This window comes from Cyanistes caeruleus, chromosome 4, assembly GCF_971803275.1.
Source record: "Cyanistes caeruleus chromosome 4, bCyaCae1.hap1.1, whole genome shotgun sequence".
NCBI classification, from domain to species: domain Eukaryota; kingdom Metazoa; phylum Chordata; class Aves; order Passeriformes; family Paridae; genus Cyanistes; species Cyanistes caeruleus.
The window spans coordinates 24,300,266-24,312,639 of NC_141704.1; the positions used below are offsets into that span (position 1 = coordinate 24,300,266).

The window sequence follows — 12,374 nt, forward strand, 5'->3', positions numbered from 1 at the left end:
ATAAGCAGTTTCTTGTCCATTAGAAGCTGATTTGACACTTCTCTATGCAACCTTTTAATGAGGTTAATGAAGACATTTCAGAATAAACAAGACTTCCAGAGAACTGTAGTTCTTCTAGAAATCTTTCAGGTATCCTAAACTCAGGATAGATATTGCTTATTGTATAAATTCCCCAATGAGTGACACAAGGAGAGGAAAGAAAATGTTTGAGTTTAGTTTTTTAACTCCAAGGCTTTTAATCGAGACATTTCACTATTAAAGGCATTGTGTTTTAGTTAGTACATTACCTTTTCAAAGTGCATGGCTGCTCACCAACAAAAATCCTCATGGATTTCCCACTGTCTAGGTATTTGCCAGCTATAGTCAGCAATGTTCCTCCAGATTTGGGGCCATAGGTGGGAGATATACTTGTTATTACAGGATTCTGAAGGGAGGTAAAAATAAAACCAGTGGAGTAAGAAATTATTTTCAAAATGTCAAAAGGAGGACTTAAAACATTTATTAACTTTTCCATGAAGTAGCAATAAAGCCAACATGAATACAGAATTTACCATGCTGGATTGGACTCATGAGAAGTTAATATTGAAGCTAATTTTGACTGTAAAGGTTTAATCATAGTGCTTACCACGTATGAAAATGTATTGAACAGTGTTTTGCCATGTCCAACAGAAACACTACTGGATATATTAAAACCTGGACTTTTTGCTGCAGGAACTGTGCATTCCAGCCTTCAGAAAACAAGGAAAAAATGGGATTACATTTTTTTCTGATTGATTTTTCTTCATATTAAAATAGAACCACTTTAAACTCATAATGATGGGGAATCCATACTAAACAGATCATCAAACTATGTGCCTCACTGACATTTTAGAAATAACAGCTAAAAGAACTGTGGCCCTCTTCTTTAATAATAAATACAAACACTGTGGTCTATAACACTTGGCCACAGAAAATAATTTTAGTATATCATAGACATTTCAGAAAAAAGAAGCATGATAGAAAAAACAAATACCTCTATTCAATGGCTGATTGATTTTTTAAAATTTTCTTTTAGTTTCAAATTTTGGCAGACAATAGCATTAGAAAAAATGAATCATATACACAAGTTTGTTGTAAAAAATTAAATATTACCAAAAATTAAATGTGAACTTCGTCAGCAGCACGTGTCAATGTATAATATTGCATTCACATAGTCTCATGTCTAGTCTAATCTCCTTAAATCATCTTGTTTCCATTCAGACTGTTCAGAACAGCAGTTAGGAGAGTGCTCAGCACTTCTGGAGCACTTGCTGGGGTATCCCCACTGCTATGTATGTGAATAGAAAAGCTGTACCACGACTTGTGCATTGCTTTGGTGGTAGAGAGACGATATTCACTGAACTTGTATTTCTGCAAGATAACAACTACTGTGACCTCTGCCTTAGACTTAAGCCATTATCCCAGTGCCTCAAACACTTATTTCTGAGGAGGAGGAGAGGTGCAGTTGAGGGTCACAACCTTCTGGATGTTGAAATACCTGCATCTTCTCACACTCCTCTCCAGCAGCTCTACAGATCAGGAAGACAGAGGTGACATAGCTTCGCCCAGCAGGATCCCAGCCAAAGGAACCTGCCCCCTTTTCAAACCTTTGAATACATCCATTCTTGCCAGCTTCCACAGAAGCATTTCCACAGCATTTCTCAGACAAATCAGAAAAACTGCTGCAGGAGCTATTGGCATAAACCAGATTTATTTCATCTCCATTTTGAGCATTGTTTTTCTTGGGGAGTTTATTAAACCACGGGATTTTTTTCAAATTTGAAATTTCAGAAGCAGAGATGATAGTTATAGGCTGAATGTTTGTACTTTCAGAAAAATCCATAACACATAAAGAATATCTGCATAAATGGAAATTAATATTTTAGGTTTCTTACCTATTTTTGTTGCTAGATTTTGCTTCCAGAGGACAAATTTGTCCTCCAATATGGACTACTGTATTTTTTAATTCAAATCTATTATTTTTGCTGAATCCAAAGTCCCATCCACACAGTGTCAATTTTGTCCCGCCTTCTATGGGAGCTGTGCTCGGGAGAATCTGTTAAAAAAATACTGTGTTAGTTGAATCAGGTTTTCTTGAACTTCACTTGGAGCTAAAGAATGGGAAAAGGAATAATTTTAGAAAAGCATTTCTTTTGGTAGACTATGTCCTAGCATTCATCTTAATTGTTCTTCACCTTTCATTTGTCACATTATGAGCTTTCTATGACAGCAGCAATAAATAACAAAACCTATACTAGAAAGCTTTGAAAGATAGTGTTTAGGGGCACTGAACAAGCTGTGCATTGTAATAGTCTTTTAAGTCCTGCCGTTCTTGTCTTTCACATCTTATTTCTGGTGTGTTAAACATACAATATACTTATTTTGTTAGAAGCTGAATGCTGAACACAAAAGAGCCCCCAAATGACCGTTTTTTGTCAGCTTGATGAAAGTTTGGTTCAGAGTGAAGTAGCTTCAAAGACACCATAATCCAATATTGCGTTGACTGTGATAAAGTTAACACGACTTCTGCTATTCTTTCCTTAAACGTTTTACATTTGGTCACCTCTAATTCCAAGTTAAAAATAAACTGCCCCTCAGAAACACAGAGACAATCTACAAAGGAAATACTTTTTTTTTGTGTGTGTGTGTGTATATTGTAAATTGTCCTGTAAAATATAACAATGGTGGGAAAATGTAGGAACACTATAGATGCCTTACAAAACTCAGTAAAAGTACTGGATAGTACTGTCAGTAAAAAAAGAAAACCCCAAACCCACCAAAAAAACAACCAAAAAGAAAAGACATTAGTTCAGGAATTATGAGGACTTTCAACAATACTGCACAATTTTGCAAACATACCAGTACCGCTAGACAAACAAAAAAGAATGAAAGGAATGAGAAACTGAATTTATACTTCTGATTATAGTGCCTAAGTATCTTAAACTTAATGCTTTAGTGATAATAATTTTGCCCCTAAAATGCAATACAGCTGTGTCCTTCAAAGGACCTGGCTTAATTTTCAAGCTGAAAGGAAAGTGTTTGAGTGATACTTGGCTATTATTTCATCTGGAAATCCAGTAAGACAGCACATTTCTTTTCAACTCTCTTGTAGCTATACTTCAAGACTCTCACAAATGAACTATTGTAGATAGAAAGGCAGCTGAAGAATACTTCAAAAGAATTATACCATATACTATATATGGGGAAATTTACTGCCCTCATTAGAAACCAGACAAAGAGTCTGATTTAAAATGCACTGGAACCAGAAGGAACCTTTCCTTTTTTAAAGAGCTTTGAATCAGCTCTCAGTGAGCAAAGGGGGAACCTATGCAGGAACAGCACTTTTGTACAAATCTGTAAAAAAGGAGTGATACTCACATAGGCCTATGACACACAACTGCAGCTAAGAGCTTGGAGCCATACTGGGCTATTCCCAAGTTTAACTTCTCCTTATTTCTTTGGAATCTTTTTCTTCAAAATCTGGATTTGACTTCAGTTTCTAGTTTTCCACACTGCTCAATATCTCAGCACATTACCTATTTTTGCAATAACAAAACCCTAGCAGAAACTGGAATTGCTCTGGGGGTACAGGATGTCCTGATAGTTTGTACAATACATTGACAGGTGGCATTGAAGAGTTTGAAATGTAATCTGCAAGTCAGCAAATTAAGGGCTTCACAAAGCCACACAGAATAAAATCTGAAGGCACCAAACATGTTTTTAGTGATCTTACATGGCAAAAGAAACCTGTGATAGCAACCCGTGTGCCTTAATTGAGGGATAGCAAGTATTTACTACATTCTGTCAACAAATCTAGGAGACAAGACCTCTAAGTAGATAGCAAAAAAATAAATAAACAAAATCTTGAAGTTTTGTTTTTAAGTTCTGCATAATTCCCCTGTTTTTACTCAAGATTTTTTTTTGTTCCATTTGTTCTGTATGATAAAATGACTGAAAATCAAATGTGGTTTTCCAGACTTTTTCTTGGGAGAGTTGACAAGAACGGACAGTGAATCTCCTGGTCTTTGAACTGAGATATATGTAGGCCTCTTCTGTGTACTTTGCACTGGTAGTAACAGAAAACAATCAAAATGCAAACCAGTTATAAATGCTATGAAATGTAGGATTAAAAAAAAATAATTTTTATCTCCACTGATAATACAGAGCAAGTCCATTGCAAGGCCTGTCATTCTACTGTTCTCTGAACTTTTGGTTAAGGGAGAAAGTTAACTATCTCTTTTTGGAAAAATTAGAAGCATTTTATTTTCCTTTTATTTATATTGACAGCTAATACCCACTTATATATTAATACATTTTTTGGAATAAAATATCTATTTATTAAAGTTTTATTAGCCCATTCATTTTAATTCAAATACAAGAACACGTACAACCACATGTGAAATTTCCAGCAAAGCCTCCAAACTAAATAGGCAGCAGAAGGCCTGATGTTCTTGATACAACAGCCAGCTAAAATGACTCACTTTAAAAACAACAACAAACCATGTCAGATTTTTAACCACAACAAAGAATCAGAAGGGAGACCAATTTATTTCTTCTTTTACACCCTTCACCTTTTAGCGTGACCCGAACGCCACGCACAGATGCCTGCAATTTGTTCCAGCACCAAGTGATCTCCGAGGAGACTCCCTCCCTGGCCTCCCTCTAGAACTGCTCGTGCAGGCTGATGAAACTCCTCATTGTTGGCAGAGGCAGTGGATGGGAGCAGACTGGGAGCTGGGCTGTGCAGGGAATGTATCCCAGAGTCTGCCCTACTGTGCTGTCTATGTCTGGGCAGACCTGACTGCTCCTCTCCAACACACAGCTCCAAGGGAAAGTGCTTAAAGCAGGGAAAAGAGACAAAGGATCCGCAGGACTCCATGGGAAAACACTGGGCTTCTTCTCTGCCTTCCCTCCTGAGAGGAAAAAATAGATTTTGTTTTCCCAGTGTACACCACTCTGTGTAATAACCTGGGAAAATGTCATTGAAGACTTAGTTAGCTAACATCCACTGGACCAGACCCTCAGAGAGCAACCTGTTCCCCTCAGGTTAAAGCGATCATATGACATATCTCAAGCAATCTGTCCCTCTGAAAGCTGAAAAATATTAGGGAGAGGTTCGGACTGAATTTCAGATACTATGCAAAGCAGGTCATCCTCTGTTTGTTAGGAACAAAACTAGCTTGTTTCTTACATTTTATGCATGTGAGTTTAAAGGCAGATCAGAAGATGATGAATAATCTATTTTATATTTTGTTCAGTAATCATGTTAAATGTCATGGTCCAGTAGAGCACGAAATTTGTCTTAACAGCTAGCAATCCAATGGATTTAAGTACCCAGCTGCATTTTTTTCCTTACAAACCTTCTGGAAGCAACTTGTACTAACATTGGCATGCAGTAATTCGAGATTCACTTTAAGATCCATCAGTGTCACAGATCCATATTCATTACAGGGGCAGACTGGGCTTGTGCTGAGCAGGCTGTGCTGAGCCACATGGGGAAGGGAACGCCTAGCCAGCCTCACACCTGTCTCCACTGCCCCAGGTCTGAGCTGTGCTCCCCTCCCAGCAACCTCACAGGGACTGCAAAGGCAGCTGTGGGGGATACACCTCTCGGTCTGAGAGCCTGTGCAGGGGCTCCAGGCTCTTGGTTCTTAAAACTGCTGAGTGAACACAGGCAAAATTGAAATTAAAGAGGGCTATGTGAGTTCACCCCTCTGAAAATCAGAAACTGAGCAGTTCAGAGGCTGAGAAATATTGTTTGAGCCATGGAAATATAAAGCCACTGATGGACAGTTTTTGAATTAAAAAACATTAAGGGTGCTTGAATTCCAGAGAAGATGAAACAAACTGTGCAGGATAGATGAGTACCTTGGGCCTGCAGAGGTACAGAAAGATGTATAAGAGCTAATTCTTACAGTATACCTTTAAATTGGTGATTCAGTCTGATACAGACCAAGGCTGGAAAGGATGATTCATTATCTAATATAACCTTTTTGAAATAAATGTGTTTTTTCTATAAAAGAAAAGTAAACTATTCACATTCTGCATGAGTAATTTTTATTCATCTCCTTTGTCTTAAGTGGCCATAGAAAGGGAAGCAAACTGCTCCCCCCCCACCCCCTTATATTTTCTATCCATTTTGGGTTTGATTCCTATAATTCTTCATTGTTTTTTCACTGAATTTTGCTTGTGTTAATCCTAAATTTTGTGTCTGAAAGGTGAATATGGAAAAAATCAACCCTGTAAATGTGTTTCTATACTTTCTAAATTAGTAGCAGTTTTGCCTAAAACTTTAAAACTTAAAAGTATTGTTGTATATGAAATTGTATGCCTGGATGAAAGAAATACATTATTTATTTAAAACCCACTTTTTTTCTCCCTTTCTCTCTAAGAGTTTAGTATATCAAACTTTCATCTCTGTATATAAGTTGTATTCTAAGAAAGGAAAATGTATTTTTAACTACACGATGCAGTTTAAATGCACTAACACAAGTGAATAGATATAAATGCTACCAGAAATTTTATGCTTGTCCTTCCCTTAGATTTCTAGTCCATCAAGTGCCCCACAAAACAGGTATGTCACACTTGACACGGGAAGATTTGGTTCCACGTACAGTACAAATCCTGCATTAACCATATCTAAATTAGAACTGGAGAGTGCCAGTGCAGCTCTCTGCTCATCTGTGCTTTTTGTTCTCACACACCCTTGATGAGCTTTGGCCGACTGGCAGCCACCTCTGGCTGCCCCTGTCCTGGGGGAGCAGCTACAGGCTTGTTCCTCATTGGTGCCAAGTGGACCCATGGGAACAAGGAGCCAGGGAGGGGTATTATGGAAAACCAGCTCTGCCAGGAGCTTGGGTAGGGGAAAGAGGGGGTTTTTCTCACAAAGAAACACCAGGCTTTCCTCCAGCACTGGAGCCAGCACAGGGATGGATGACGAGTGGGAGCCAGAGACCTCCTGTGCTGGGTCAGGCTGTGGTGGCTCTGGGCAGGAAGTGCTTTCCTTCGCTTTTGTCTCCGAGAGAGGTCTAAGAGGAGGGATGCTCCTTCCTGTGACTGACTTTCCTGAAAGACCCCTGCCAGGCTGGCTCAGACCTGTCTTGTTTCCCCATCAGAAGTGCTTTGTAGGGCCAGCAATCTCCCAAGGCTTCTAAGGATGATCAGACAAACCTGTCCATCCATGAGCATCTCAGCCCACTGTACTCAGGGAGACCATGTGCATCCAGTCAGAGGATTTATGGACATTGAGGCTGAGGGGAAGTTGAGGAAAGCTGACAGTTTATCATGATTATATGAATAGAAAATGTCTACAGAGTGCAGACTCTTCCTTCAAGAGACAAATGTGAGAAATCCACCACTTTACCTCATAAACCCTCGGTAAGCAGGTGTCCTGGGTCCAGGTGTTGCTGGGGCACTCGGAAGACCTGAGGCACTGCTGGCTGCACCAGCCACACTGCATGAAGGCTGGTGCCAGCAGGCACTGGCTGCAGGACCTGAAGTGATGGCAGCCTGGCCCCTTCAGCGGGATCTTTGTTATCTGTCGATGGAGAGACATGATGAACACATCCTTTTAATACATACACTAAGTGGCAAGGAGAATCTCTATTTATGCATAGCATGCTGGTGCTACTCAGATTTCAGATGTGCAAGGCACAGTTCGACTTCTCTTTAGCTCAGTAATTATAGGATCTTATAAGTAATTTAACTGACATGATTTTAAATTCGCTTGGGAGAAACCCTAAAGGCATCTTAATGTTATATACAGTTACTACCAGCATCTGGTGTTTACAGCAAGATAGCATTTTTTGCTGATGGAGAAAGAAAACATCAGTGTGCTCCTCCCATTCTGTATCTCCATGTGCCTTAGCTTATACATTGGTAAAAACAGGTATGATGGCTATTTCAACTTTGGTGAGGCTGATTAATATCTGTGGCACACTTACAGCATGTGACTGCCCATGTACTTGTTTTGTAACACCTATCATCAAAAAAAAATATGCTTTACCTAAAATACAAGCTAAAATTTATATTACTTAAAATATCAGGATAGTTATGAAATAGTCACTCTAAACATGTAAGAATTATTTTCGGTCAAAATATTAAAATCAATATATAATTACATTACTATATAAGTGCCTCATATTTCTTTATACTTCAAGACCTTCCTTGAATTTATTTTGTACATTTTCTGAAGATCACTCTTATAAATATCTCATACACTTCTAGTAAATGATTAATAACAATCTTTATGGCTGATGTATTTCTGTAAGTTCTTATAGAACTCAAGGGGTCAAATTATTGCTTATGATTACGGTTTAGGATTATCTGTAATATTATCCGCTGATGTTTTAAACCTATTCTTCAATGCATATCTACTTATGACAATAGCAAATTTATGATAGCTCTTCATATTTTATTAACTCTTTGTAGACTACATGCTAAAGTAATTTTCAAGCCTTACTGACTTACCGTTTTAAAGACACCCATGTAACTCTTGCACACACAACCCTCCTTAAAATGTTACAATGCTATGACACAAACCAGCAAAAGCCAGGAAACAGCACCATTCTTTTCTTAAGCCATTGTGTGTTTTGTCTTTGCAAACACTTGAATTAGGGACAGGGTTTCAGCCTTAAAATTTGCATTTCCTGGCTTTTGTTGGTTTATATCACCAGCTCTTACTTTATTTAAACATTTCTCGGTGTTAGGCTGCAGGTTTGTTTAGTAGGGGAAAAAATATGTCATGGAGGAAACTTGCACCCCAGTGTTCCAAGGGAATGGCAGGGCAATGAGGGTGCAGCACATAAAGCAGCAGTGTGAACAGCTGCTCTCACCAATAGCTCTGTTCTGAAGGCAGGTTTACACAGTGCACAGGGGGATTAGATTATGAACCACTCACCTTTTTCCCAGTCACTACCAGGGTATAGCCATCATCTGCTAATGAATTCTTGACAACAACCTGGGGAGAGATGGGGTGGGAGTCTAACTGAAAGCTGACATGTGGAGCTGTGGGTTCTGAACGGGAAACCACTATCTAAGAAAGAAAGAAATTTTGGAAATCAGCAGGCAGTATGTAACACAAATGCATGCTCCTCAGATGTCTCATGTTCTCTGCTTGCATTAATTACTTTGCATTACATTGCATAATATTTTGCATAATGTTGCATCATAATCTGATTAAAGTGCTATAAAATCTACTTTATTTAATACAGAAAAATCATGGCTGCTGGAGGATCCTCAAAATACACTGTGTTTGTTAAAATATGCAGGAGTCACTTCGTGTTTCCTAGTCCTTCAATTTCAGGTATTTATAAATCACCATAAAAAATGAAGATAGGTCATTTAGTCAGTCCTATACATTTAAGAATCAAGAATTTTATCTACAGTGTCTATTTAAAAGAATCTTAAAACTCCAGGTCTTCAGAAGTCAAAACCATTTCCTTTTATTTTCCCTTTGGTTCTTCAGTTTGAAAAGTAAACTTAACCCTGGGTCAACAGTCTCAGGTCTTGCTGCACGTGGGGCAATTAGATTGCAAAGCTATGTCAGGCACTGCAGGCTGCTGCTGAGGGCACCCTCAGAGCCACAAGTACACAGAGATGCCTATTGCTCTGACAAGCTCCTTGCAAGATTTGGCTGGGCACCCTGAGCTCTGGCTCCTGTTGATTTCTTTGTGAGCCGGGTGTCCAGGACTGAGCATTCAAAGCACTTCTTCAATTACAGGGAATCTGTGGAGGCTCCTTTAGGAGATGCTCCAAAACAGGAGCCTAATTTAGTCATCCCGAAGCCCCTTTACAAAAACCTTCCCTCTCTCCCTCTCTCTCTCTCGATTTTAGGAGATCTTAGGGAGATTAGTCACACCAGTATGAAATTCCCCCACTACTCATCTCTCTGCATCTTGAGTTACCTAAATTCTTCTGAGAATCTGGTCCTACTCCTGCAAACACACGCCTAACTTTACTACTGTAACTTTGTTGACTTTAACGGGATGAGTCATGGCTATTAAGCAGAAGCATAAAGCATCTGCAGCTCGGGGTGGATATTTGATAGCAAGATTTTATAGGCTTGGGCCTGCAATCCAGAAGGATGTGCTCCCAAATGCGATAGCATCAGGCAACAAAGGCAGAGGATTGTTTACACGAGGGAAGATCATGTTCATGTTTCAAAAGCTGTATCACGTGTAGTTTACTTAAGGAATTTAGATAATCAACATTTGCTGAGAAGTTAGGATTCAATGGGGTTCATTATTTAAAAAGATTGAAGCCATTCTGGAAATAACTTGTATGCCAAACATTTCATTTTTTACTATAATGAAGCTTTTCTTCTGACTCCGAAGGCAGAATCAGAACAGCCAGGACATTGACTTACATGATTTCAATGGCTTTTTGCACTGCCAAGGCCTTTCAACAAGATGGCTGACTCCAAAACTAGACTTAGAGATGCTGTAATTATAGCTGATGTTTTGATGTAATTCAAGACTTAAATAAAATATATGAGCAGTTAATTCATGCCGATAACTGCTTCACATCCCAGAGGTATTTATAGTTTGAGGTTGTAAGAGGCTTTTTTTTCTTTAAAAATGAAACTGGCTTTGTTACAGACTTTGCTATGGATTTATTTCACAGCACAGAAAGTACAGATTTTAGAAATCAATAAGGTATGATCGTTTTTGGTGACACAGAAGTATGGTCTCTGACTCAGTGTAATAGGGCATGAGCTCTGTTTTTCTATTCAGGACAATGAAAAATAGAATGGACTGGAAAGCTGCATGAAAAAGCTTGATTAATGTTGGCATTATGGGGAGAGGTAGCACCACAGCTGCAAATACCTTTTTAGTTGATCATTAGCCGTGTCTCATCTCGAATACCCACTGCTATAAAATGCTAAGAATTCTTTTCCATCATTAATCCAGGCTTCCTCTTATTGCCAAGCATTCTTTCTGATTGAGCCACAGCGTTAACTCTTTAAACACATCTGCATTCCGACCTCAGAGCAATACATGAAAATTTGGTTTCCATCTCTACAACCTTGGAAAAATTACTCGTTACTTTAAACACTGACTGACCTTTATTTTACTGAGGTTGATAGTCAAATCACCTGCTCAAGGCCCAAGTGACTAGACTTTGACCTCATGACATACAGGGAGCTCAGATTACACTTCCTAGCTCATGGAATAAAAGTTTGGATTTTGCTTAGAACTAATCTACCGGCCTACAGTGCTGCTATAACAGATACTAGATGCAAAAATGTTCTTTTTTGGTATATACAACTGTGTGATTTTTGCACACATCAGCCCAGTCCTTGAAATTCTGTCTTACCCTTATCTGACATAATCCTGAAAAAAAAAGTAATTTGAAGACACCTTCTACAGCAGGAGGAAGAATCTACTTAGGACTCCAGTGTCGTTCGCATAAAGCTCTGATTTTTATGGCTTGGGACTGAACTGGTATGTGTGCAGCATAAAATTTCATCTGCCACGGACACACCAGCATACAGAGACTACTACCATGAAAATGGTTCAGTAATATAGGAGGATTTCCCTCTGCAAAGACTGTAAAATCCTGGGGGTTTTGGGGGTGTCCTTTTTGGCAGAGGGACAGTGGGTGTTGGATATTTTTGTTAGTTTTATTTACATTTTAGTAATTCATTTATTAACCAAGCATTTCTCCAGAGCATAAGAGAAATGAAAGCTTATTTCCATTCCTGCACTCAAGCAATTAGAAGTGAGGGAAGATCTAGCACAGATAATTAACCAAAGGAGAACAAATAGACACTAGTAGTAAATGGTCAGTGACTTCAATAGTAGACAGTCACCAGAGGTGTTCTACAAGCTGTGTGTGCTGGGGTCCATACTGCTCAATACACCTATAGATGAGTTAGAAAAGTGGTTGAGCAGTCCAGTGATAAAGTTCTGTGATGATCTGAAGGTATTAAAGGTGGTTAGGATGAGGACAGCCTATGAAGGATGTCAGGAGGACTTTACAAGGCAGCATGTCAAGGCAATAAAACAGCAGGTGAGTAACAACAAAGAAAATTAATTTAAAGCAGCATATGATAGATAGTTATCTAACTACTTAGCTGCAGCCAAAACCAACCTAATAAGAACCTTAGAAATTGTTAGATAAGGATTAGAAAACAAACCAGAAAACACCTTGATATCATATAAATTAATTGCTTGCCTGAAACTTAAAATCTCAGCACAGTTCTACTTGCCTCCTAGCAAAAAGAGCATGTTAAAAAGGGGAAAAGCTCAGAGAAGGGTAACAAAGATGATCAAAAGATTTTAATGAACAATGATTTGGTATGGCACATGTGGAATCTCTATTAAAAATTGATAGAGGATCATGAGTGGGTAGAG

The 12,374-nt window shown here is 38.7% G+C and overlaps 1 protein-coding gene across 5 annotated transcripts in view; it reads right to left on the reverse strand.

Annotated features, from left to right (window-relative positions):
- Positions 1 to 12,374, reverse strand: part of MET (MET proto-oncogene, receptor tyrosine kinase) — an 89,400-nt gene that overhangs the window by 35,280 nt on the left and 41,746 nt on the right. For all 5 annotated transcript variants that reach the window (XM_086887044.1, XM_086887043.1, XM_086887042.1 and 2 more), the window contains exons 4-8: positions 8,918 to 9,052; positions 7,382 to 7,555; positions 1,914 to 2,074; positions 626 to 728; positions 288 to 424 (exon numbers count right to left, since the gene is read on the reverse strand). In XM_086887044.1, coding sequence (XP_086743170.1) covers positions 288 to 424; positions 626 to 728; positions 1,914 to 2,074; positions 7,382 to 7,555; positions 8,918 to 9,052 — 710 coding nt within the window. The remainder of the gene's footprint in view (positions 1 to 287; positions 425 to 625; positions 729 to 1,913; positions 2,075 to 7,381; positions 7,556 to 8,917; positions 9,053 to 12,374) is intronic.